The sequence below is a fragment of the Musa acuminata genome, chromosome BXJ3-7 (assembly GCF_036884655.1).
Source record: "Musa acuminata AAA Group cultivar baxijiao chromosome BXJ3-7, Cavendish_Baxijiao_AAA, whole genome shotgun sequence".
NCBI lineage: Eukaryota > Viridiplantae > Streptophyta > Magnoliopsida > Zingiberales > Musaceae > Musa > Musa acuminata.
Genome location: NC_088355.1, coordinates 41,648,605 through 41,675,444, shown reverse-complemented (window position 1 = coordinate 41,675,444; position 26,840 = coordinate 41,648,605). Strand labels below are relative to the sequence as shown.

The following is a 26,840-nucleotide window of genomic DNA, read 5'->3' as shown; positions in this document are numbered from 1 at the left end:
ATATATATATATATATATATATATATATGTGTATATATATATATATATGTGTATATATATATGTGTATATATATGTATATATGTATATATACATATACATATATATATATGTATATGTATATATACATATTCTCTTCCTCCTTGATCCCTTTTATGACAAAGCTCCCTCCCTCCATAAAAGTAAGGGATCGATGAGAGATCCACCAAGATAGAGGAATAAGGTAACTGTACCTAAGGTGCATAGTAAGAAAAACTTGACCTAAATGAAAAGATATCCACTATGACGAAGGTGTAAGTCGAAAAAACCTAACTCACGTGAAGAGAACATGTCATAGCTAGGGTATAAAGTCAAATGTGCCTAAGATGTATAAGTCGAGAAAACCTAACCAACCCACGTGAAAAGAAATCTGTCATGGTAGAGGCACAAGGCCAAATGTGCCCAAAGTGAGTAAGTCTAAAAAACTGATTCGCATGAAGAGAAATTCATCACGATAGAGGCACAAAGCCAAATGTGTCTGAAGCGCGTAAGTCGAAAAAAATGATTCGCGTGAAGAAAAATTGATCACGATGGAGGCACAAGGCCAAATGTGCCCGAGGCACGTAGGTTCAGTAAACCCGACCCATGTAAAGAGAAATCTGCTATGATGAAGGCGCAAGACCAAATATACCTTAGGTGCTTAAATCATGAAAACTTAACCCATATGAGAATATATCTACCACAATGAAGGTGCAAGGATAAATATACCAAAGATACCCAAATTAAAAAAACTCGAATTACATGAATAAAAATTTATCATGACGAAGGGACAAGGCCACACACACACACACACATATATATTTATATTTGTGCCTTAGCCATGACATATTCTCTTCACGTGAGTTAGGTTTTTTCGGCTTACACCTTCGTCGTAGTGGATATCTTTTCAAGGTAGAGAATATATAAGCAAACTCCAAGTACTAAGACAAGGTTGAAGGACAGAAGTAAAGGAACTTCATAAGATCAATATAAATAGGCTTCTCATCAAACTAGCCGAAAGTTGAGAACTTCGAGTCTACGTAGGAGTGTTTAATTAAGGAACGAAGTAGGCATCACATAATGTTGTACCTCTTCTACTCAAAGGAGCAAGCAACAAAGATGATAGAGAAGAAGGTATAATCCCCGAGGTGATCAAAACTATTAGAGATTTACTTTAAGTCGGGGTGAAATTTTAATCTTTTTGAGCAAAACTTCTTGCATTCCAAAAGTTCGATGACAATGAGAAGATGAATCACAGTAGTTAACTTAATGCAAAGAGTGTAAATACTTCGGGTGTTTCAGAAGTATGAGCAAAGAGCAGACAAATGTTAGTAACTAGCTTGATGCAATGCATGAAGTACAACCCTCGAGAAGGCGAGCAAAGTCAAGTAACCTTTACCTTCTCAACTCTTAAGAGAATGGGTAGAATCAAATACCCTAGTTCTATTATTTATCAAGCAGAAGAACTCTATATCGATTTAAAGATCCTTTGAAGAAACTTAGTGGAAGACAACAGTTATCCAATCTTCACCGATAGTTATCGGTGCTATCAAGAATAGACTATCTGTTACATTTTTCAATAAAATATCAATCAAAAGCAGAAGTGATATGAACCTACTTGGAGATAACAATAAGTAGAAAAGGAATCGATGGATAAATTTTACGAAGGAAAAACCTCAAAAACTTCAAAGTCTTTTAGGCAGTACTCATTAAAACTCTAATAGACATCTACCCAATTCAAGTGGCATGAGACATTTGTAAGACTTGCGCATAACAAGAAAGGTCTTTTCTTTCATTTGAATGATCTATATAAACCAACAAGGATCAGCACAACTTGACTGATCCTGCACTAGAGTCAAAGTTGTTGGCGAGTTGAAGTAGCATGATGGATCAAAGTTAAACTACTTAACAATAGTGGTGGAGTATAGTTGGGAGCCAAGAGGCATATTGCAATTAGAGTATAAGATTAAAAATTCACTAAAGATGAGGAATACAATGCCTGCAAAGGCTTTGATAAGCGTGTTGAAAGAATAAGTAGGGGAGAATATCATAGACAAAACTATAAACATTGTATTTAATTTAATACTCTCAATATCTTTCGATTTTGTTTATGTTTTACATAACATGTAGAGAGCTTATAATAGGTTTAGCAGCCCCATTTTGGTTTGCTTTTATAATCGTTTCAAGCTTATAAACACAAGTTGTATGCAGTCATCGTGTAAAGGCAAAACTATCTAGAAATAGGCCATCTAAGCAACCATTTTGAGTGTTTTCTAGTTTCATAGAGTAGTGCAGAGTGTCAGCCAGTATAGCAATCAGGAGTTACTTAGTGTTGGGAAATCATGGGGGCGACATCACATGCGCAGCGGAAGAACAAGAAAACAAAATCCCCGATTCCCAAAAAGATGTTCGTCGTCGTGTGAAGATTGGTGCGCAAAAATCCGCAAAACACAAAACTGCGTATAGAAATTGTGTTACCTAGGGAGATCGTATATCCCTGTTTCCTTGCAGATCCTTAGGAGAGGGTGAAGGAGGTCAAGCGTCCTCCTCTCTAGCGGTGATCCACACAGCAGGGTTGCGACGACGCTCCTCAAAACTCCAGGCCTACTCTGAGGTGGAGAGGGAGAGGAGAATAGGAAAGGCAAGCAAAGACTCTAGCCTATGAGGCTGTGAATCCCTCCTATTTATAGAGATCCCATGTCAAACCCTAATGGGTCCTTCCTTAGTGGGTATTGGATCTGCATCCAATAAGACAAGGGCTCCGTCGGATATCTCATATCCGAACCTCTACTCATCGCAATGCCTACCATATGTGTGTGACCCTCTAGGCCCAATATCGAGCTGGCCGTGAGTCATACCTGTCAGAACTCCTTCTAACTCAGTGAATTATTATCTCTGTAATAATTCACTCGACTCATCGACTACGGACGTACTAGGCCACTACGCCGTAGTCCCCAAACGATATAGGGGAATCCAATCCATTGGACCTGTCTGTCCTCAGTTACCATGTACCTATAGTCCCTCATCCATCTAATATCCCAGAGACCGTATATCGAGCATGGTGCTGTCAGACCCATACGGTTTCTACTCGAGTCTCGCTCTAATCGGATTCTCCCGGAGAACTCTTTCTCTCTCAACCCGAATGACCCTGGCCAGGGATTTGTCTGAGCAAGATCACATAGGATATTCCTCTCATGACGCTGAGAGTGGATGATCCTCTATTGACACTCAATAGCCCTCGTAAGGTCGACTACCACTCCCAATGACCAGCTGTACTAGATCTGGGGACAGCCAAACCTATAAGTCTGGTATCAAAGAGTGGAGCACTCATACAGGACATCCTTGGTGTCTCAAGTCTAAGGACCAGATACACCACTAGGACTACGGAATCACTGTCTGACGCATCATCAACCATCCAGCATTCCGTAAGCGGATCAATCAGTGAACTCATTCTCCAATGAGCACCTGTACTGTATCCCTAGTATCCCTACACGAGCAGCTATGAGACCAGCTGCATCCATCATATGGACGGGTATACAGCACACCAGTCTATCCGGTTATCACGATGTCACTCTCGAGTAACCTATGACCAGGATTATTTAGGATATGTGTTTAAAGGTGAATCGATCTCATTATCGTGATCTCATCACGATCCGATTCCCATTGCATAAATCCAAGGACATCACAATATATATATGCATTTATGCAATAGTTATAAAGTGATATACGCCAAAATATAATAAGCAAAAAGATTTTGTATCAAGTCACACGTGCCATCACTCACGTGATTGGCTTGCTGGGCACCTATGACTAGCACTTAGGTGATACATGACTAGATGAGCCTTTAGAGTAGTGTCTAGCGTTAATTCGCTACTTTGTTATATAATAGTGTTATTTGGGCACTTGTAGGAACATTTGGCCACAATGGAGAACCTTGGATCCTTTATCGTATGACCATTCAGAAGTTGCGAAGTCTATATTTATAATTTGCATTGTCTATCAAATGGTTTTTGAAATAATTGCTTATGGATCCTAAGTTAAATGTTTTTTCTAACCATCTTGTCTTGTGTAGGTCCTTAAGCGACTATAAGAGGTTTTTGGGAGGCTGACCCTATAGGAAAATCTAGGGACGACATCACATGCGCAGCAAAAAAATAAAAAACAAAAGTCTCTAAATTTCTTAATAATGTGTTTGTTGTCGTGCGAAAATTGATGCATAAAATTCATAAAATTGAAAACTACGCATATGAAAGATTGTATTTTATCTAAGAAGATCTTATATCTCTGAATCTTTGCAGATATGTAGGAGTGGATGAAGAAGGTCAAGCGCCCTCCTCTCTAACGGTGATCCACACAACAGGATTGCAACGACGCTCCTAAAATCTCCAAAGTTACTATTTGAAGAGGAGAAGGTGAGAGAAGAATAGGAGGTGATAACTAAGAGAAGCTCTAACCTATGGGCCTTTGGTTCCCTCCTATTTATAGAGGTCTCCTATTAACCTTAATGGATCCTACCCAATTGGATAATAGATCTCAATCCAATTACTAAAGCCTCTTAGATTAGTAGGTCTCTACCCAATAATCTCTTATTAGCTTTTATTGAATCTCAACCATGCGATCTAATAATTCAGGACTTATTAAATATAAAATAAGATAGGGGCTTCGGCGGATAATCTCATATCTGAACATCTACTAGTTGCAACACCCACCATATGTGTGTGATCCTTTAAGCCCATTATCGAGCTGGTCATGAGTCATACATGTTAGAACTCCTTTTGGCTCAGTGAATTATTATCTTCATAATAATTCACTCGACTCATCGACTACGGATGTAGTATGCCACTACGTCGTAGTCCCTAGACGATACAAGGAAATCCAATCTATTAGACTTGACTATCCTTAGTCATTGTGTACCTATAGTCCATCATCCATCTAATACCCTATAGATCGTATACCGGGTATGGTACTATCAGGCCCATATAATTTCTACTCGAGTCTCACTTTAATCGAATTCTCTCAAAGAACCATTTCTCTCTCAATCCGAATGACCCTAACCAGGAATTTATCTGAACAAGAACACATAAGATATTCCTCTCATGACACCGAGAGTGAATGATCCTCTATTGACACTTAATAGCCCTTGTAAGGTTGACTACCACTCCTGATGATCGGCTGTGCTAGATCTGGAACTTCCAGACCTATAAATCTGGTATCAAAGAGTGAAGTACTCATATAGGACATCCTTATGTCTCAAGTCTATGGACCAGATACATCACTGGGATAACATAATCGTTGTTTGATAACAAAGTATTATTAACCATTCAGCATTTCGTGTGCGGATCAATCAGTGAACTCATTCTTCAATGAGCACTTGCACTTGATCCCTAGTGTCCCCACATGAGCAGCTATGAGACCAATCACCTCCATCATATGTACGAGTATATAATACAGTAGTCTATCCTGTTATCTCGATGTCTCTCTCGAGTAACTTATGACTAGGATTATTTAGGGTTTATGTTTAAAGACAAATCGATCTCATTATCGTGATAAAATATCAAATAATACAATAAAAAAAATAAAATACGTATCATATCACACGTGCCATCACTCACGTGATTGGTTTATAGGGCACCTATGACTAGAAGACCCTTTGCGGATAGACACGCAAGGGTGCTGTATAACTTAAGCAAAACCAATTAAGTCTGTAACAATTCGTTAAGAGGGTTGGTAACATAGGTCCGAACTCATATGCATAAGGTTATTCGAGTACTTTCAAAATGGAAACGTCAGGCTCCTTAGGTGCTATCTGCATGAAAATTGAGGTCGGAAGAAGTTTCTAGACCCGGACACTATGACGCTCAAGTTAATAACTCGAAGTGTACAAATGTAGATGCAAATACTTCATAAAAGTCTCTCTTTTCTTTATATTAAAAATGAGTTTTTATATTAAAGGGTGAGGAAGAAGATAGGAAGGGGGCATTCCTTCTTGGTGATGCCTAAAAAGCTTTCGCCTATAGCAAATCTACCGTCTTAAGTCAAGTTTCCATTGACTACATGACTCAACTTTCTAAAGTCAATGTCTCGAGGGACTTGGATTGACTATTACTATCAAACCAACTACGGTCATTTGTATTGGTAAGTGAGAGGATAAAAAAATCTATGAAAGATTAGTAATCAAAAGCGTATCAAAAAGTTGACATAATATTAAATATGATTCGATAAATCTCATTTATATTCATAAAAAAATAAATTCTTTATGTGATAAATTACAAGATTATTGACATTCACTTATGTAAATCTTAAAGAATTTAACTTTTACATATATATATATATATATATATATATATATATATATATATATAAAATTTGTAGATCCTTAAAACAACAGTAGCACGACGTAACGTAGGTACATGTAACATAAGACAGAAACCAAATACTTAGGAAGCCAAATGACTACTTTAGGCCTGCAGGAAACGTTGTGATTCATGTACTGCTCGTCATGATCATCCCTGCTACTCCTCCAGCTCGAAGGCTGACACCGGGAAGCTGTCGGATAACCCAGTGCCGGTCTTGAAGGTGATCTTCCCCGTCGAGGGATCCTCGACGCGCATCTCAACGACGGAGAGCCAGAGTAACAGCTCCTTGGTCTTCACCCCCGTCATCCTGTGCATCTTGCGCTTCTCCACGAAGGCCGTCACCTCAGGGGCGTATGACACCGCCCGCTTGATCTTCTTGAAGGTGTGGTCATGCTTCTTCTTCTGGATCAGCCATATGAACCCAGCCTCGCGGTTGTACCCGAACTCTTGGATGTCCTCGAGGGGGAAGAGTCCCCTCGGGAGCTCCAGTTCTTGAAGCAGTTGGATGGATTTCTTGCCGCAGAGGGCGTCACCGGTGAAGACCTCAGCACCGTGGCGATGGCTTTCGATCGTGTGGAGAGCCATGTCGTCGATAACTAAAGTGGTTCGGAAGCTAAAGAGCAGTGCAGAAGAGGATGACGAAAAGAAGGCAAAAGGGCTGATGAAACGAAGATGGGAGGGAGATGGTATTTATAGGTGAGAAGTAGGAGTCTCGTAATGCGAATACGACGCAAACAAGCCATGATACGCGCATGCCATGTAAGACCCATAGAGTTGGTCTTCTTTGGAGGGCAGTCAATAATTTCCGGGAGAGGTTGTGTGGTACGCAGATAAGCACTTGGGATGTGTTAGCGGGACGAGCGACTGCAGCCAAAGTCAGTCAAACGACCAAGTCGTGGTATTGCAACGGGCTCGATCTAGATGGATTTGGTCTCAACGTCTAAACCACGCATGCTTTGAAGTTTCATTTAGTCTCACACTGAATAAGGAGTATATGAATCAAGGGCTCAACTTTCAATGGTGTCTTTTGGAGCTCATATACTTCGAAAGGACAAAACTATGTGGGTACGCATATCGTCCAAAACGAACAATTCCTCGCGAGCCTACAGGTTGTACCAATAGTCGACCGATCAAATGGTCCCTTGTCGGATTGGTGCTAGAAGGAGGGCCCAAGACCTGCACCTCGATCAAGCAAACTCGCTCCTGAATTGCGCACCTTGGCTCCCTTACGGGAGAAAGCACTGATAAGATAAAGGCTCATAAGTTAAATGAATATATAGATAGGATTTAGGTTCTTAGATTGAATTGATATCCGATCTAAGGTATACCTAAAATTTTAATATTTTTTTGACTAATCTACAAGCTTGGAACCTTTTAGAGTCGCAATGTCAAAAGTAGATCTCCACTTGAAAATTCTGCTTATGTTGGAGGTATTTTTGATAAAGTCTAATATTTTCATATTAAAGCGTGATCAAGCATTTGATATTTTGAAATGTGGATGATCTGATTTGGATCACATGTGCCCTACTTGGATTGTTGTCATTTCATATAGTTTTTACAAATGCAAGTAGAAAAACTTTACCGTGTTTTTGTACTATTATCCCACTTAATAATATATTATGAGTGCCAATCAAAATTTTCACAAAAAAAAAATGAAAAAAATTATGTTATAATAAATGACATGTAAGACGTTCACAGGTGAGTTTGAATTTGAGATCTATCACCTACGATACTGATCAATTGAATGTCTCAATAGAGATAAGAGCAATGATCAATTATAACGTATGTTAGTGTGGGAGTCATGCAACATATGATATTAATGTAAATGACAAAGCTGAGTAGAATCAACACCGGAAATCATGTACTCCAAATCACGCCATATTTATTATCCAAATTACACCACACTTATTTGTGACAGCAATACATCAAAATATAATTAAATGCCCGCCCATCTTTTCCCTGCCTCACTGCTCCAGCTCGAAGGCAGCTCTCGGGAAACTGTCCGACAGTCCAGTGCCGGTCTTGAAGGTTATCTTCTCCGATGATGGGTCGTCGACGTACATCTCGACGATCGAGAGCCACAGCAGGAGCTCCTTCGTCTTCACCCCCGTCATCTTCTTCATCTTACCTTCCTCCACGAAGGCCGTCACCTCGGGGGCGTACGACACCTGCCTCTTAATCTTCTTGAAGGTGTGATCCTTCTTCTTCTTCTGGATCAACCATACGAAGCCGGCTTCGCGGTTGTGCCCGAACTCCTCTACGTCCTCGAGTGGGAAGAGACCCTTGGGAAGGCGGAGCTCGGCGAGTAGCTCAATCGATTTCTTCTTGCATATGGAGTCTCCCTTGTAGACTTCCGCACCCTTGCGGTAGCGGTCGATGGTCGCGGATGCCATCCTATCCTTTGTTACAGAACTAATCCAAGTGAGATAGGTTTAGACGAGAGACTGCAATCCGATCATGAAGGGTCGGAGAGGAATGGAATATTTATAGCGTGCGGCAGTGGCAAAGATCGGAGAGAGAGAGAGAGAGAGAGAGCAAGAATTTGACTTTTGGAGCCTTGCCTTAGATTAATCGTCGTCGGTGGTGCGTATTCTGTCAGCTAACTCTTTTGTGTCATTCTATGACTTTGTCCATGACGACGTCGTCCTAAAGTATTGTCCTATTGACCTGCGAACCCAACGAAGACGGCATTCATAGATTTTTAGCCAAAAAATACCACCAACACAAGTAGAATTTTAAAGTCGAGATCTACTTTCGGCACTTTAACTTGAAAAAGACTAGAGCTCGTAGAATGATGCCACATTGATTTTATATTAGAATTTTCGATATATCTTAGATCTGATATTAAGTCAATCCAAGCACCTAAATCCTACCTAGATCGGGGATAGTTTTGGTCCCAACTTAAAGCATGCGTGGTTTAGACGTTGAGACCAAATCCATCGAGATGGAGCCCGTTGCAATAACCCGACTTGGTCGTTTGACTGACTTGGCTGCCGTCGCTCGTCTCGCTCACACATCCCAAGTGCTCATCTGCGTACCACACAACCTCTCCCGGCAATTATTATCTGCCCTCCAAAGAAGACCCAATTACTATATGGGTCTTACATGGCATGCGCGTATCATGGCTTGTTTGCGTCGTATTCGCATTACGAGACTCCTACTTCTCACCTATAAATACCATCTCCCTCCCATCTTCGTTTCATCAGCCCTTTTGCCTTCTTTTCGTCATCCTCTTCCGCACTGCTCTTTAGCTTCCAAACCACTTTAGTTATCGACGACATGGCTCTCCACACGATCGAAAGCCATCGCCACGGTGCTGAGGTCTTCACCGGTGACGCCCTCTGCCGCAAGAAATCCATCCAACTGCTTCAAGAACTGGAGCTCCCGAGGGGACTCTTCCCCCTCGAGGACATCCAAGAGTTCGGGTACAACCGCGAGGCTGGGTTCATATGGCTGATCCAGAAGAAGAAGCATGACCACACCTTCAAGAAGATCAAGCGGGCGGTGTCGTACGCCCCTGAGGTGACGGCCTTCGTGGAGAAGCGCAAGATGCACAAGATGACGGGGGTGAAGACCAAGGAGCTGTTACTCTGGCTCTCCGTCGTTGAGATGCGCGTCGAGGATCCCTCGACGGGGAAGATCACCTTCAAGACCGGCACTGGGTTATCCGACAGCTTCCCGGTGTCAGCCTTCGAGCTGGAGGAGTAGCAGGGATGATCATGCCGAGCAGTACAAGAATCACAACGTTTCCTGCAGGCCTAAAGTAGTCATTTGGCTTTCTAAGTATTTGGTTTCTGTCTTATGTTACATGTACCTACGTTACGTCGTGCTACTGTTGTATTAAGGATCTACAAATTATATATATATATATATATATATATATATATATATATATATATATATATATGTAAAAGTTAAATTCTTTCTTGCCCTTTATGATAAGAAAAGTCATAGGAAGTTTTTTGCTCACTCTTTACAACTAGATATAAAACTCGCTTTTAACATAGAGAAAAGAGACTTCTTTGAATTGCTTGCATCTGCACTTGTATATATCGGATTACTAACTTAGGTGTCAAAGTGTCCGAGTCTAGAAATCTCTCCTGACCTCGATCTTTATGTAGGTAGCATCTAAGGAGCTCAACGTTTCTATCTTGAAAGTACCTCGAAAAACCTTGTGCATATGGGTTCGGACCATGTTAGGTTGATTAAGATATCAACGATATTTTTTTCTAATATTTTGGTGCTAGGAGGGCCTGATATCATCGAAAAGCTCATCAACCAACCCTCTTAACAAATTATTATGGACTTGGTTGGTTTTGTTCAAGTTATGTAGCACTCTTACGCGTCTATCCACAAAATGTTATGTCCTCGAAATCTCTTATGGTCTCTTAAGAACCTACACAAGAGAAGATGGGTTAGAAAAATCATTTAACTCAGGATCCAAAAGCAACCATTTCAAAAAACACTTAATAGACAATACAAATTACAAATATAAACTTTGCAAGCTTTGAATAGTCATGCGATAAAGGATCCAAGATGGTCCGCTATGACCAAAAGTCCCTACAAATGCCTAAATAATAATATTATGGAACAAAGCAGTGAATTGGCCCTAGACACTACTCTAAAGGCCCATTCAATCATGTGTCACCTAGGTAACAAGACAGTACAGACATTTTCTTGATCACTCACATTCGCACCCATACACTAGGGGCTACTAACTTGGGCATCGAATGGATCAAGTTTGAAAACATCTCTCGATCTTGATCTCGATCTTCGTATATGTGGTGCCTTGAGAGATTAGCATTTTTACCTCAAAGATAACTCGGATAACCCTGTATATATGGGTCTAGATCACGTTGGACTGACCAAGACGTCAATGACCTTTTTCCCTAATATATAAACTTTACGATGGTATTGTGAAACGAGTAGGTTTGGCTGGATTGCAAATCTAGATGGGTGGACTTCCTCATAATATAATTCAAGTTAAAATTCCATCAATCAAAGTTTTGTTATCGAATTAAAGAGTAATAGGAGACACGCTGGTAAATACTATTAATTATAGAAAGAAGCAATACAGTATAGATGTGGAGGAACACAAGATACAAAGAGAAGATGAGGAGGGAGACGAAACAGGATACATTTTCCACCCTGCTACTCCTCCAGCTCGAAGGCTGACGCCGGGAAGCTGTCGGACAACCCAGTGCCGGTCTTGAAGGTGATCTTCCCCGTCGAGGGATCCTCGACGCGCATCTCAACGACGGAGAGCCAGAGTAGCAGCTCCTTGGTCTTCACCCCCGTCATCTTGTGCATCTTGCGCTTCTCCACGAAGGCCGTCACCTCAGGGGCGTACGACACCGCCCGCTTGATCTTCTTGAAGGTGTGGTCATGCTTCTTCTTCTGGATCAGCCATATGAACCCAGCCGCGCGGTTGTACCCGAACTCTTGGATGTCCTCGAGGGGGAAGAGCCCCGTCGGGAGCTCCAGTTCTTGAAGCAGTTGGATGGATTTCTTGCGGCAGAGGACGTCACCGGTGAAGACCTCAGCACCGTGGCGATGGCTTTCGATGGTGTGGAGAGCCATGTCGTCGATAACTAAAGAGGTTCGGAAGCTAAAGAGCAGTGCGGAAGAGGATGACGAAGAGAAGGCAAAAGGGCTGATGAAACGAAGATGGGAGGGAGATGGTATTTATAGGTGAGAAGTAGGAGTCTCGTAATGGGTATACGACGCAAACAAGCCATGATACGCGCATGCCATGTAAGACCCATATAGTAATTGGGTCTTCTTTGGAGGGCAGATGATAATTGCCGGGAGAGGGAGTGTGGTATGCAGATGAGCACTTGGGATGTGTCAACGAGACGAGCGACGGCAGCCAAGTCAGTGAAACGACCAAGTCGGGTTATTGCAACGGGATCCATCTCGATGGATTTGGTCTCAACGTCTAAACCACGCATGCCTGAAGTTGTGACCAAAACTCTACGAGTAGGCGTCCTTCATAGGTTCACGAGTCAAATAAGACATTAATTTTAGTACAACCACGGCCGTTATGGAGCAAGTTAAAGAATACGTAAATATTATCTGAAATGACAACAATCCAAGCAGGACACATGTGATTCAAATTAGATCATCTACGAGAAGATCAAATGCTCGACCACGCTTTAATATCAAAAATATTAGACTTTATCAAAAATACCTCCAACATAAATAGAATTTTCAAGTGAAAATCTACTTTCGACACCTCGACTTAAAAAGGTTCGAAAAACTCAACCCGTATGAAAAAAAATCTATCATAATGGAGGTACAAGACCAAATATACCTTATGTGCGTAAATCAAGAAATCTCAACCCACATGAAGAGATATCCGCCACAACGAAGGTGCATGGCTAAATGTACCTGAGATACCCAAATTAGAAAAACTAAACTACGTGAACAAAAATTCATTATGATGAAGGCACAAGGCCAAATGTACTCGAGTGACATAAGTTGGGAAAATCCGACCCACGCGAAAAGATATCTACTACGATGAATATAAAAAGTAAATATGCTCGAGGCACGTGAATCAAGAAAACTCAATGTACATAAAGAGAAATCCACCCCGAGGAAGGCACACAACCAAATGTGCCAAATACACGTAAATCGAGAAAACTTGACCAAGTGAAAAAAAAAAAAAAATCTGCCATGGCAAAGGCATAAGGCCAAATGTGGCCGAGAAGCATAAGTTGAGAAAACTCAACTCACATGAAAATATATCCACAATGGTGGTGGCGCAAAGCCAAATGTGTCCAAGAAACATAAGTTAGGAAATCTCGACTCACATGAAGAGAAATTTGCCATAGTGGAGGTGCACGACCAAATATGCCCAAGGCACATAAGTTGAAAAAACTCGACCCACATAAATAGAAATTGTCATGGCGAAGGCACAAGGCCAAATGTGCATGAGGCACGTGAGTCGAAAAAACTCAACCGACATGAAACAAAAATTCATTATTGTGGAGGCAGAATACCAAATATACAAAAAGCACATAAGTCAAAAAAATCCCGCTCATATAAAGAGAAATCCGTCATATCGGAAGTACAATGCTAAATATGCCCGAGATATATAAGTTAGGAAATTCTGACCCAGAAATCCGACATGGTGGAGGCGCAAAGCTAAATGTGCCCAAGATACATAAGTTAGGAAAATATAACTATGTGAAGAGAAATCTATCATAGTGGAGGCACAAGGCAACTCGAGGCATATAAGTCGAAAAAACCTAACCCATGTGAAGAGATATTTGCTACAGTGAAGGTAGAAGGTCAAATGTGCTCGAGACATATAAGTTGGGAAAACTCATCTCATATGAAAAGAAATCTGCTATGATGAAGGCACAAGGTTAAATGTGCTTGGGGCATGTAAGTCGAAAAAACCTAAGTAGCATGAAGAGAGATTAGCTATTGTGGAAGCACAAGACAAATGTGTTTGAGGTAGGTGAGTTAGGAAAACCCGACCCGCGTGAAAAGAAATTTATCACGATAGAGGCGTAATACCAAATATACTTGAGACACGTAAGTCAAGAAAACTTGACTTATGTAAAAAATTTTTTACCATAATAATGACATAAGGCAATATGTGTGAGATATATAAATTAGGAAAACCCAACTCGAATGAGGAGAAATCCATCGTGGTGAAAGCACAATGTCATATATGTCTGAGGCACGTGAGTCAAGAAAACATGACTTGTGCAAAAAGAGATCCACCATAGTGGAGGCATAAGACAAAATATTACCAACGAACATGAGTTAGAAAAACCTAACCCACTTGAGAGTAACCCGACATGATGGAGATACGAGGAAAAATGTGCCTGATGCACATAAGTAAGAAAAACTCGATCCCTAAGAGATCTTGAATACTCTCGTATCGGATTAACTAAATGTGATTCTTCAAACTCCTCTCGCAAGAGCCTCAAATCACACCTTCGGGAGGGAATAAATAATAGGGGATATATTGTTAGTCAATCACCATCCGACATGTCACTACCATTTGGTGCTTGGAAAGGGAGGAGAAGATGAAGGTCACCCTTCCACCTGTCTATCCACATGAACAAAGATCCAAGAAAGGCAATCATAGCTTTTTACCAAAAAAAGGTAATTACAAGCTTCCTTCTTACCCTTTTGTAACCAAGTATAAATGTTCATCTTCAAGAGGATAAAAGGGGATAAACTTACCTTTCAAAAATAGGAGAGGACAGATATTTTCTATGCTTAGATTTTTCTTCACATTAATTAGTTTTTTCATGAATCTACATGTCTCAGGCACATTTGGTCTTATGCCTCCATCGTGATAGATTTTTCTTTGTGAGAATCATATTTTTCGCCTTACACGCTTCGGACACATTTGGCCTTGCACCTCTACAATAACAGATTTTTTTTCACGTGGGTTAGACTTTCTCAACTTAGACATCTGAGACACATTTGACTTTGTGCCCCAGCCATTACATATTCTCTTCACGTGAGTCAGGTTTTTTCGACTTATGCCTTCGTCGTGGCGGATGCCTCTTCATGCGGGTTAAGTTTTTCTAACTCATGCACCTTAGGCACATTTGCCTTATTCCTCTATCATGGTGGACCTCTCAACAATCCTTTGCTTTTATGAAGAGAGAGTGTTTGGTCATGAAATGGATCAAGTAAGTAGAGAATATATAAGCAAACTCTAAATACTAAGATAAGGCTGAAGGACAAAAGCTAAGGAACTTAATAAAATTAGTGTCAATAGGCTTCTTATCCTCTCACTTGAATGTCTCAATAGAGATAAGAACAATGGCCAATTATATTGATGTTAGCGTGGGAGTCATGCACCATCTTATATTAATGTAAATGACAAAGTTGAGTGGAATAGCATGTACTCCAAATCATGTCATATTTATTATCCAAATTACACTACACTTATTTGTGACAGTAATTCTGAGACTACATCAAAAATATTATTAAGGTGCTTCGAAGCCCACCCGTATTTTCCCTACCTCACTGCTTCAGCTTGAAGGCAGTTATCGGGAAACTGTCTGATAGTCCAGTGCCAATCTTGAAGGTTATCTTCTCTAATGATGGGTCATCGATGTATATCTCGACGATCGAGAGCCACAGTAGGAGCTCCTACGTCTTCACCCTTGTCTTCTTCTTCGTCTTACCTTCCTTCGTGAAGGCCGTCACCTCGGGGGCGTACGACGCTTGCCTATTAATCTTCTTCTTTCTTCTTCTTGAAGGTATGATCCTTCTTCTTCTGGATTAACCTTCTTCTCTATCATCTTTGTTGCCTACTCCTTTGAGTAGAAGAGATACAATATTACGTGTTGCCTACTTCGTTTCTTGGTTAAGCACTCCAACATCAACTTGAAGTCCTTAGGTTTTGACTATTTTGATGAGAAGCCTATTGACACTGATCTTATAAAGTTTCTTGGCCTCAGTCCTTCAGTCTTGTCTAGATACTTGGAGTTTGCTTATATATTCTCTACCTCCTTGATCCCTTTCATGACCAAGCACCCTTCCTCCACAAAAGTAAGGGATCGATGAGAGATCCACCACGATAGAGGAACAAGGCAAATGTGCCCAAGGTGCATGAGTCAAAAAACTTGACCCGTGTGAAGAGACATCCGCCATGCCGAAGGCGTAAGTCGTAAAAACATGACTCACATGAAGAGAATATGTCATGGCTGGGGAACAAAGTCAAATGTGCTTGAGATGCATAAGTCGAAAAAACCTAACCCACGTGAAAAGAAATCTGTCATGGTAGAGGTGCAAGGCCAAATGTGTCCGAAACGCATTAGTCGAAAAAACCGATTCACGTGAAGAGAAATCCATCATGATGGAGGCACGAGGCCAAATGTGCCCGAGGCATATATGTTCAAAAAACCTGATCATGTGAAGAGAAATCTACCATGTGAAGGCGCAAGGCTAAATATACTTGAGGTGCTTAAATCAAGAAAACTCAACTCATGTGAAGAGATATCTGCCACAATGAAGGTGCAAGGCTAAATGTATCCGAGATACCCAAATTTAAAAAACTGGAACTACGTGAACAAAAATTCATCATGGCAAAGGCACAAGGCCAAACATGCTCGAGACACATAAGTTGGGAAAATCCGATCCGCGCAAAAAGAGATCTGCCACAATGGATGTAGAAAGCAAATGTGCTTGATGCACGTGAATTAAGAAAATCCAATGTACATGAAAAGAAATCCATCATGACGGAAGCACATGACCAAATATGTCAAATGCACGTAAGTCGAGAAAACTCGACTCAAGTGAAAAAAATATGTAGTGATGAAGGTACAAGGTCAAATGTAACCGAAAAATATAAGTTGAAAAAACCTAACTCGCGTGAAGATATATTCACTATGACGGAGGCGACAAATCCTTATATGTGGACATCAACTCTTAACTAACAAAATCCAAAACGAGTTCATGATTCGTGAATTGTAGACGTATGTCACCCACAATCAGATGACGCACATATCTATAACTACATATTTAATTCTTCCAATCACAATTCAATACCCTATGATACTCCATCATATTATAAAATATCTCAGATATACTATTGTGAAAAAAAAATCACAACTTATCACATTAGATCATTGCCTCTTGTTTAATATAAATTAGTCATTCTAAAGATTTGATATTAATCGAATTTTAATTTTTTTATTAATTTGAGCATTCAAAGGATTATCTGATACACCCCCAATATAGTTTTATAGGATCAAATCAATTTGGGACTCCATTCAATTATGCAAACTACATTCTTAACAAGGATTACCACCCCTCTCACAATCTCCCAACTAATTGATTTTGATTCCGGAACATCGCTCGATGTGTGACTAAAAAATCTTTGAATGCGGTCTTCGATGGGTTCGCAGGTCAATAGGACAAACACTTTAGGACGACGTCGTTATGGACAAAGTCATAGAATGACACAAAAGAGTTAGCTGACAGAATACGCACCACCGACGACGATTAATCTAAGGCAAGGCTCCAAAAGTCAAATTCTTGCTTTCTCTCTCTCTCCGATCTTTGCCACTGCCGCACGCTATAAATATTCCATTCCTCTCCGACCCTTCATGATCGGATTGCAGTCTCTCGTCTAAACCTATCTCACTTGGATTAGTTCTGTAACAAAGCATAGGATGGCATCCGCGACCATCGACCGCTACCGCAAGGGTGCGGAAGTCTACAAGGGAGACTCCATATGCAAGAAGAAATCGATTGAGCTACTCGCCGAGCTCCGCCTTCCCAAGGGTCTCTTCCCTCTCGAGGACGTCGAGGAGTTCGGGCACAACCGCGAAGCCAGCTTCGTATGGTTGATCCAGAAGAAGAAGAAGGATCACACCTTCAAGAAGATTAAGAGGCAGGTGTCGTACGCCCCCGAGGTGACGGCCTTCGTGGAGGAAGGTAAGATGAAGAAGATGACGGGGGTGAAGACGAAGGAGCTCCTGCTGTGGCTCTCGATCGTCGAGATGTACGTCGACGACCCATCATCGGAGAAGATAACCTTCAAGACCGGCACTGGATGTTGGGCTGATGGCCCATATTCAGCCCATGTGGGCTTTATCAGCCCACAGCTCACATCCCTTCTTAACCTAACCCTAATTAAGATTAGGGGGGTGTGGTGGCTGCGTTTTAGAGGTAGATTAAAGCTATAAAAAGGCAGCAACGAGGCAGATACAAGATTCCAAAGAAAAGAAGGAGAACAAGACAGAAGAGGAAGAGAAAGAAAGGGAAGGCAAGGACAACGCAGAGAGACTGTTCACAATCATCTAGCAGTGTTCTCATCTCAGGTTAGATCAAATCTACAGTAGGCTCTTGCTGTGATTACTTGGGAGGTTTTAGATATTGTGGGCAGTAACGTGATCCTTGTATCCCAGTTATTCTCTTGTGGTTGTTGCTTGGGTTTTGGGCAAGAGATTGAGATTTGTATATTCATTATTCTCATAGTGGATTATCTCTAGTTTGCCCCGTGGTTTTTACCCTTCACATTGAAGGGGTTTTCCGCGTATATCTTGGTGTTCTGTTTGATTGTGTTTCCATTTTATTCCGCTGCGTATTTTGGTCTTCTAGTATTTGTTCCTATACAAAGGTTATTCCTGTTTATATCCTCATCACTGGACTGTCGGACAGTTTCCCGAGAGCTGCCTTCGAGCTGGAGCAGTGAGGCAGGGAAAAGATGGGCGGGCATTTAATTATATTTTGATGTATTGCTGTCACAAATAAGTGTGGTGTAATTTGGATAATAAATATGGCGTGATTTGGAGTACATGATTTCCGGTGTTGATTCTACTCAGCTTTGTCATTTACATTAATATCATATGTTGCATGACTCCCACACTAACATACATTATAATTGATCATTGCTCTTATCTCTATTGAGACATTCAATTGATCAGTATCGTAGGTGATAGATCTCAAATTCAAACTCACCTGTGAACGTCTTACATGTCATTTATTATAACATAATTTTTTTCAATTTTTTTTTGTGAAAATTTTGATTGGCACTCATAATATATTATTAAGTGGGATAATCGTACAAAAGCACGGTCAAGTTTTTCTACTTGCATTTGTAAAAACTATATGAAATGACAACAATCCAAGTAGGGCACATGTGATCCAAATCAGATCATCCACATTTCAAAATATCAAATGCTTGATCACGCTTTAATATGAAAATATTAGACTTTATCAAAAATACCTCCAACATAAGTAGAATTTTCAAGTGGAGATCTACTTTTGACATTGCGACTCTAAAAGGTTCCAAGCTCGTAGATTAGTCAAAAAATATTAAAATTTTAGATATACCTTAGATCGGATATCAATTCAATCTAAGAACCTAAATCCTATCTATATATTTATTTAACTTATGAGCCTTTATCTTATCAGTGCTTTCTCCCGTAGGGGAGCCAAGGTGCGCAATTTAGGAGCGAGTTTGCTTGATCGAGGTGTAGGTCTTGGGCCCTCCTTCTAGCACCAATCTGACAATGGACCATTTGATCAGTCGACCATTTGTACAACCCGTAGGCTCGCGAGGAATTGTTCGTTTTGGATGATATGCGTACCCACATAGTTTTATCCTTTCGAAGTATATGAGCTCCAAAAGACACCATTGAAAGTTGAGCCCTTGATTCATATACTCTTTATTCAGTGTGAGACTAAATGAAACTTCAAAGCATGCGTGGTTTAGACGTTGAGACCAAATCCATCTAGATCGAGCCCGTTGCAATACCACGACTTGGTCGTTTGACTGACTTTGGCTGCAGTCGCTCGTCCCGCTAACACATCCCAAGTGCTTATCTGCGTACCACACAACCTCTCCCGGAAATTATTGACTGCCCTCCAAAGAAGACCAACTCTATGGGTCTTACATGGCATGCGCGTATCATGGCTTGTTTGCGTCGTATTCGCATTACGAGACTCCTACTTCTCACCTATAAATACCATCTCCCTCCCATCTTCGTTTCATCAGCCCTTTTGCCTTCTTTTCGTCATCCTCTTCTGCACTGCTCTTTAGCTTCCGAACCACTTTAGTTATCGACGACATGGCTCTCCACACGATCGAAAGCCATCGCCACGGTGCTGAGGTCTTCACCGGTGACGCCCTCTGCGGCAAGAAATCCATCCAACTGCTTCAAGAACTGGAGCTCCCGAGGGGACTCTTCCCCCTAGAGGACATCCAAGAGTTCGGGTACAACCGCGCGGCTGGGTTCATATGGCTGATCCAGAAGAAGAAGCATGACCACACCTTCAAGAAGATCAAGCGGGCGGTGTCGTACGCCCCTGAGGTGACGGCCTTCGTGGAGAAGCGCAAGATGCACAAGATGACGGGGGTGAAGACCAAGGAGCTGCTACTCTGGCTCTCAGTCGTTGAGATGCGCGTCGAGGATCCCTCGACGGGGAAGATCACCTTCAAGACGGGCACTGGGTTGTCCGACAGCTTCCCGGTGTCAGCCTTCGAGCTTGAGGAGTAGCAGGGATGATCATGCCGAGCAGTACATGAATCACAACGTTTCCTGCAGGCCTAAAGTAGTCATTTGGCTTCCTAAGTATTTGGTTTCTGTCTTATGTTACATGTACCTACGTTACGTCGTGCTACTGTTGTTTTAAGGATCTACAAGTTATAAGAATATATATATATATATATATATATATATATATATATATATATATATATATATTCTATGAGATGATGCAACTTAATATCTTGTAAATTAAAATTTTAGTTTTCACCATAAATATAAATGAGAATAATTTATCGAATCATATTAAATATTGTAACTATTTTTTGATATATTTTTTATTATTAATCTTTGATAATTTGTTTTATCATCTCACTTTCCAACACAAACAAGTTTGGTTGGTTTGGTAGTAATAATCAATTGAAGTCTCTCGAGATCTCCTCTCATGGATCGAGTTTTTCTGACTTACGTGCTTGAGACATGTTTTATCTTGTATCTCTATCGTAACGGATTACTTTACTTATATGTTTGATTCTACTTACATGCCTTGGGCAAATTTTATTTTGTGTCTCTATCATAGTGGATCTCTTTTTACACACGTCGGGTTTCTTGACTCATATGTCTTGAACATATATGACCTTTGCATCTCTATAATGGTGGATTTTCCTTCATGCGAGTCGAGTTTCCTAACTTATACATCTCTAGCATATTTGGCATTGTCCTTTCGTTGTAGTATATTTCTATTCGTACAGATCGGGTTTTCCTAATTTATTCATCTCACACACATTTGGCCTTATGCCTCTAGCATGGTAAATTTCTCTTCACATGGGTCGAGTTTTCCTAACTTCATGCATTAAATATATCTTGCCTTATGCTTCTATCATGATGGATTTCTCTTCACGTGAGTCGAGTTTTCATAACTCACCTACCTCGAGCATATTTATCTTATGTCTCTGCCATGGTTGATCTCTCTTTGCACTGGTTGAGTTTTCTTGACTTATATCCCTCAAATACATTTGGCTTTGCACCTCTATCATGATGGATTTCTCTTCATGCGAAATGATTTTTTTCAACTTACGCATCTCGAGCACATTTGATCTTCTGCATCAATCATAATAGATCTCTTCATGCGAGTTAGATTTTTTTAACTTACATGCCTCAAGTCACCTTGTGCTTCTATCGTGACTAATTTCTCTTCACATAAGTTATATTTTCATGACTTATGTGCCTTGGGCACATTTAGCCTTGCGCCTCTTTTTACACGGGTTGAGATTTTCTAAGTGTCTCAGGTCTATTTGACCTTATGCTTCTACCATGATATATTTTTCTTCATATTGATTGGATTTATCTAACTTACGTGTCTTGGACATATTTGATGTTATATCTTTTGTCATGATAATTTTTTTTTCATACAAATCGATTTTCTCGACTTAAGTACTTCAGTCTAATTTGCTTTCTACCTCAACCCGGACAGATCTCTAATTTATGAAATTTTAACTTGGACATTTTGAATTATATTTTGCAATCCTGCCAAACCTACTCGTTTAGCAACACCAATCTCGTCCATAACGTATTATGTCTTGGATCACAACTCGTGAGCAACATCCACTAACTTGGCAAAGTCTACCTATCCAGATTTGTAGCTTATCAAGCTAAACCCACTCGTTTCGTGACATTGAACATGCAACTAAATCGATATATGATAAATGAACTTTTTTTTTTTTTTTTACGATAATCGACGAAGATGAGATTTAATCATGTGACCATTCTATCATATATTAATACAAGTCAATCATACGAGGGCTTATGTATTACCATTAGGTCAATATTTTAGATATAAAATTTATCATATGAGATTTCAAACACTTAACATTAGACAAATTTATCATATGAGATTTCAAACACTTAACATTAGACAAATTTATCATATGAGATTTCAAACACTTAACATTATAAACTTAAGTAGGTAAATAAAAGATGATCTTAATTTATATTCTTACCAACACCACACTACAAGAGATTGAGTGGACATCATGTCGCCCCCCGTACATCGGAAATTAATATAAAAAAAAGATGTCTCAGCATCCAAACATTTAATGTCTCATTCCAACAGATCCATTTAGATATCAAATTGACATGTCCAAAAGCAAACTATCGAGTCAACCATGTTTAGTGTTATTCTGCAACAGCGAAGCTGAAAGGATGAGGACGACGAGGTGGAGATAAGATCAAGAAAGGCACCCCTAATTTCCAAGTAAATTGCGGCAGTGATTGGAAGAAAACAAAGAAGACGAGAGACTTTTTCGTGCTTAATTATTAGAGTGTGCGAGTGTCGTTTTGTCATCATTGTTCTGAAGCACAGCAATGGCCGGATGGGTTCTTTTTATTGGTTTGGATGCACTTTTCAGCGTCATTTCATGCGAGGGAAAAGGAGATTTGGCTTCTGGTTTCACATTTTCCAATCTATGAGCTCGGTGACAGCCCATCGAGTCGACGTCTCGATGTACGAAGTACTGTTGGGTTACCATTTTCGTGAGGCAAAACAACTTCATCGTGTTATGTTAATTCTAAATGATTTGATTAAAATTATTTTATGATACGTATAAAAGAAAATTTTGAGGATGAGAATCGATTCTAATAAGGACATTTAGTCCCACGTTGATTGAGAAATAAAAAAAACCAAGATCACTCTTACTCTTAGAAGTATTTTTCTCGAGGTTCACGGTCCCGAAAGGATAAAATCGAGTGCGAGCCTACATGATCACACCAATGATAATTAAATTTTGATTTATCAGATTAGTATTAGAGGAAGGGCTATGAGCTCTTAACTCCCTTACAGAGGGTCACACCAATGACGATCAAATATTGACTTATCAAATTTAAAAATTTTGATTCTATTGTAATTAATTTGTACTAGAGAAGAAAAATTATAAATTCTAAAAAGTAATAAACAAAGGAAACCTGTGTTTCTTTTAAATCATTTTTTGGTATCATCTTCTTGTTATTTAGGTTTTGATAGTGGAAACAAATCTCATTAATTTTGATAGTCCATCGTCGCGACGTTTGCAAATATATAAAAAATAATCAATTAGTGCTAATAATATGATGACTTATATAATAAAAAAAACCAAGCTATAAATAATAAAAAAGAAGTTCCTGATATTTTTCATTTAACTATAAATAATATCATATAAATTGATCCCAAACGATTTGATAGTTTGTTGCATAATCATATTATTTGTAATTGATAGAAAAAAATAATATCATCAACACATCGGCATTAATATCGACATCAATTGATTAACACCTCCATATTAAGTGGTTGGTACCTCATTGTTACATTCATAACAGCTTCAAAAGTAACTTGAGCATTGATATAAATTTTTATCAAGCAATATCTCAAATATAATTTTACAGAATTCAACATCTTCTTAATTCGATTGTTGGTGATACTAGCAAGAGCATAAAATAGAATGATTCTGAATCGTCCAACTAAAACAAATTAACAAGCGTTAAATTTCATCTGTACAATTGTTATTAATATACGCATTGGTTTGCTTGTTTCTATTTTCTGAACTTTAATTCGGTGCAATCTCTCCACGTTTCTTCTCCACGCCAAAATGGACCAAAAGGATTGTAGCGCTCGATCTCCCCTGTTGATAAGCAGTAACAGGCCACAAAAGACAAGGGTAACATACGTCGCTGCATCAACCTCTCCCCAGGTTGGCCCCGCCACTCACGTGACACTCAAAAACCCTTTGACTAGCCACAGGTCCTTTGGAAGCCATGGCACACGTGGATTCAACCCACCATCCCAGTTTGCCGTCGGCGACTTCGTGCCGGCGGTGGAAGTTCCACAAACAATATCGATGGCCGCGCTCGATAGCTCGCCTGGGTCAACAGTTGCAACTGACAGCACACCGCTGGACGAAGACGCTTGCTCCGGCTCTCTTCACCTGTAACGACCGCGCTCCACCTCTCGTAACAGCGGCGATGCCGCCAGGTGGAGTTGTAACGGTTCTCTTTGCTTTTGCACTCCGTTGCTGTACAAAGTAGAGTGGTGCTGTTACAAAGGACGACCTCGGGACGACACGTGTCATCGGCACGAATTAGGCCAACGCCATCGGCCGTTTCGTGCTGGGTGAGGTCGGCTGCCGCAGTAGCGCAATCAATGCCTCCGCCTGTTCATTTGATTAAGAAAAATAATTATTATCCAGGGAATGAAAAAAAAAAAATAAATTAGATAATAATTTGAGACGGAACACTGGAACAGGGGATGGTGAGGTTACCAACCTTCTCCTTGATCTTTTTGGAGGAGGACTGGGAGAGGGCGACGAACGACGGGATTGCGCCCTCGCGGACGACCATCCTGCGGTAGGCGGAGCTCTCCTCGCAGATTTGGAGGAGCGAGAGCATCGCCACCTCCTTCTGCCGCTGGCTTCCCACATCCACCATCTCCACCAGCACCGGCAGGCCGCCCTCGTCCACCGCTGCCACCCGGCCCTCCCGCAAAGCCAGCACGCGGTGGAGCACGTACGCCGCCTTGTCCACCATGCCCGACTCCGGATCGGCCATCAGGTCCAGCAACGGGCGCACCACCCCAGCCTCCACTGCCCGGCTGCTGTTCTCCTTGGAGGCTAGGAGGGTGAAGAGGGCGGTGGCGGCGTCCTTCTTGCCGCGGGATCCGCCGGTCTCGAGGAGGGCGACGAGGGCCGGGATGGCGCCGGAGCCACCGATGGCAGCGCGTAGGTCGTCGAGCTGCGCGAGGCGGAGGAGGGCACAGGCGGCGTTCCCACGTGCCGCGGGGGTGCCGAAGCAGAGGGTGCGCACGAGGTGGCCAACGGCGCCAGCCGCGGCGATGGTGGCCTTGTTCTCGTCGCAGAGGGAAAGGTTGAGGACGGCGGTGACCCCCTGCTCCTGGAGCTGCGGGTCCGGATGGGAGAGGAGGGCGACGAGAGGAGCGACGGCGCCGGCCCGGGCGATGCGGATGCGGTTCTCGGGGCTGTGCTTGGCCAGGAAGCGGAGCTGCGTGGCGGCGCGACACTGGGACTCTACGGAGGGCGACTCCAGTTCGGAGATTAGCCCCCTGACCACCTCGTCAGAGTACTCGGAGGAGGAGGAGACAAGTAAGCGGCGGAGGGAGAAAGCACCGCCTGTTGGGGAGAACTCGCCTGAGCGGTCGCTGTTGCAGTCGCTGAAGCCGCCGTCGCTGCAGCTTCGGCTCATTTGGGGGCCGATCTCCGACCTGCTCTCCATTACCATCACCTCCATTGGATCCAATGTCCGAGCCAATCCGCCAGAGAGGATGAAGGAGGGGGAGGGTGGCCGAGGGCGGAGGATGATGTGTTGCTTTGAGAGGGGGTGAGGAGGAGCGACTTAAATACAGGGAGAGGAGCTCGAGCACACGTGAGGAGGCCGGCTGCTCTGGGTGCGAATAATCGAGCACAAAAGTAGGATTAGGATACCACCAAATGGGCCCTTGGGTTTCCCAAAACTTTACTTACACGGATAGACACACCCTGTCACGTACTTGATGCGGTGGAATCCACGCTCTCATCAGGTATGTAAAACGGGACAAAATCTTTTTGACGTTTCTAGAAGCGGGTTCAGTGAGCCTATATGTATTTCGAAGACTGGAGTAATTATTGGGGGGTAATAATACAGATACATAATTATTGGATGCCGTTTTGGTTACGGAAATGTGTCGGCTGTTACTGCTTCACTAGATTTTATTTTTATCTTTTTAGTGATTACTTCAGCTTTTTGGTTGGATGCTGATCTTATTTGACTATTTTAGAAGAGACAAGGATTCACTTGGTCACGGGTATTACTCAGGGTTGTCACATATGTTTTGCACGTCTTTTTCGCATATAATTCATACTTCATAGAGTCAAAAAGTGACGGCGAATAATAGAACTGCCACGTTGAGTAATTAAAGGTGACATGGACATCACCGATATCGTTTTAGTAAGGCACCGTAAAAACCTATCGTGGGAATGCCAGTACAGGCGATGTCGGCTATGCCCCCGGCCTTGGGCCCACCAGTCAAACCCAGGCCACACTAGTCAGTGAGGCCTCACCCAGTGAAGCTCTATGATGATGTACAATAATCTGAGTAGAAGACAAATCAAAAGAGTTCTCATTTGATTTCTTCGTGGAAGAAGGCGAGTGACGGGACCCTCAGCCGTCACATCTCGGCTCCATCCCTAGTCCGCCATCCCACCACGTTATATTACTACTGCAATTGCATCATCAGACGCGGTGTGCATAGACCATAGCATGGACTACTAGTAGCAGATTAAGGCTCCAGTCTTCTGATGGTTTGAATCCACAAGCGAAGTGAGTCGCCTCGTGATCGTTACAGTGCTTGCATCAGGTCTTCATGTACGGACCTGATGCAAGAAGGTTCTCTGATTAAGGCTCCAGTGCCTGGGATGAGAATCCAAGATGGTTCACATAAATCGCTGAGGTCTTCATGTCGGCAGTGGAACCGCA

At 41.5% G+C, this 26,840-nt stretch overlaps 7 protein-coding genes across 7 annotated transcripts; 3 read left to right on the top strand and 4 right to left on the bottom strand.

Annotated features, from left to right (window-relative positions):
* Window positions 1–6,320: 6,320 nt before the first annotated feature.
* LOC135642612 (uncharacterized) lies at window positions 6,321–7,029 on the bottom strand. The gene has a single exon (XM_065158908.1). The coding sequence runs from the start codon at window positions 6,955–6,957 to the stop codon at window positions 6,529–6,531; it is 429 nt and encodes a 142-aa protein (XP_065014980.1). The 5' UTR covers window positions 6,958–7,029; the 3' UTR covers window positions 6,321–6,528.
* A 1,005-nt stretch (window positions 7,030–8,034) lies between these two features.
* LOC103974170 (uncharacterized) lies at window positions 8,035–8,811 on the bottom strand. Its single transcript, XM_009388932.3, has one exon. It carries the CDS (start codon window positions 8,763–8,765, stop codon window positions 8,337–8,339), a length of 429 nt encoding a protein of 142 aa, XP_009387207.2. The 5' UTR covers window positions 8,766–8,811; the 3' UTR covers window positions 8,035–8,336.
* Window positions 8,812–9,596: 785 nt separating this feature from the next.
* On the top strand, window positions 9,597–10,212 carry LOC135642692 (uncharacterized). Its single transcript, XM_065159040.1, has one exon. It carries the CDS (start codon window positions 9,652–9,654, stop codon window positions 10,078–10,080), a length of 429 nt encoding a protein of 142 aa, XP_065015112.1. The 5' UTR covers window positions 9,597–9,651; the 3' UTR covers window positions 10,081–10,212.
* A 1,232-nt stretch (window positions 10,213–11,444) lies between these two features.
* LOC135642767 (uncharacterized) lies at window positions 11,445–12,010 on the bottom strand. The gene has a single exon (XM_065159179.1). It carries the CDS (start codon window positions 11,950–11,952, stop codon window positions 11,524–11,526), a length of 429 nt encoding a protein of 142 aa, XP_065015251.1. The 5' UTR covers window positions 11,953–12,010; the 3' UTR covers window positions 11,445–11,523.
* Window positions 12,011–17,525: 5,515 nt separating this feature from the next.
* Window positions 17,526–18,550, top strand: LOC135642971 (uncharacterized). The gene is made up of 2 exons (XM_065159453.1): window positions 17,526–17,939; window positions 18,476–18,550. The coding sequence occupies exons 1-2, from the start codon at window positions 17,526–17,528 to the stop codon at window positions 18,548–18,550; spliced, it is 489 nt and encodes a 162-aa protein (XP_065015525.1).
* A 1,306-nt stretch (window positions 18,551–19,856) lies between these two features.
* Window positions 19,857–20,481, top strand: LOC135642526 (uncharacterized). Its single transcript, XM_065158740.1, has one exon. It carries the CDS (start codon window positions 19,929–19,931, stop codon window positions 20,355–20,357), a length of 429 nt encoding a protein of 142 aa, XP_065014812.1. The 5' UTR covers window positions 19,857–19,928; the 3' UTR covers window positions 20,358–20,481.
* A 3,357-nt stretch (window positions 20,482–23,838) lies between these two features.
* LOC103992882 (U-box domain-containing protein 4) lies at window positions 23,839–25,794 on the bottom strand. Its single transcript, XM_009412777.3, has 2 exons — window positions 24,639–25,794; window positions 23,839–24,526 (listed from the first exon to the last, which is right to left on the bottom strand). The coding sequence occupies exons 1-2, from the start codon at window positions 25,614–25,616 to the stop codon at window positions 24,455–24,457; spliced, it is 1,050 nt and encodes a 349-aa protein (XP_009411052.2). The 5' UTR covers window positions 25,617–25,794; the 3' UTR covers window positions 23,839–24,454.
* Between the last annotated feature and the right edge of the window lie 1,046 nt (window positions 25,795–26,840).

Excerpts from the sequence above, each read along its gene's own strand:
- LOC135642767 (XM_065159179.1), bottom strand. The coding sequence starts at position 11,952 with ATGGCTCTCCACACCATCGAAAGCCATCGCCACGGTGCTGAGGTCTTC.
- LOC135642612 (XM_065158908.1), bottom strand. The coding sequence starts at position 6,957 with ATGGCTCTCCACACGATCGAAAGCCATCGCCACGGTGCTGAGGTCTTC.
- LOC103974170 (XM_009388932.3), bottom strand. The coding sequence starts at position 8,765 with ATGGCATCCGCGACCATCGACCGCTACCGCAAGGGTGCGGAAGTCTAC.
- LOC103992882 (XM_009412777.3), bottom strand. The coding sequence starts at position 25,616 with ATGGAGGTGATGGTAATGGAGAGCAGGTCGGAGATCGGCCCCCAAATG. Across the intron at positions 24,527-24,638 it reads CCAAAAAGATCAAGGAGAAG|GCGGAGGCATTGATTGCGCT; the intron begins GTTGGTAACCTC and ends TCAAATGAACAG.
- LOC135642692 (XM_065159040.1), top strand. The coding sequence starts at position 9,652 with ATGGCTCTCCACACGATCGAAAGCCATCGCCACGGTGCTGAGGTCTTC.
- LOC135642526 (XM_065158740.1), top strand. The coding sequence starts at position 19,929 with ATGGCTCTCCACACGATCGAAAGCCATCGCCACGGTGCTGAGGTCTTC.
- LOC135642971 (XM_065159453.1), top strand. The coding sequence starts at position 17,526 with ATGGCATCCGCGACCATCGACCGCTACCGCAAGGGTGCGGAAGTCTAC. Across the intron at positions 17,940-18,475 it reads ATGGCCCATATTCAGCCCAT|GTTATTCCTGTTTATATCCT; the intron begins GTGGGCTTTATC and ends TCCTATACAAAG.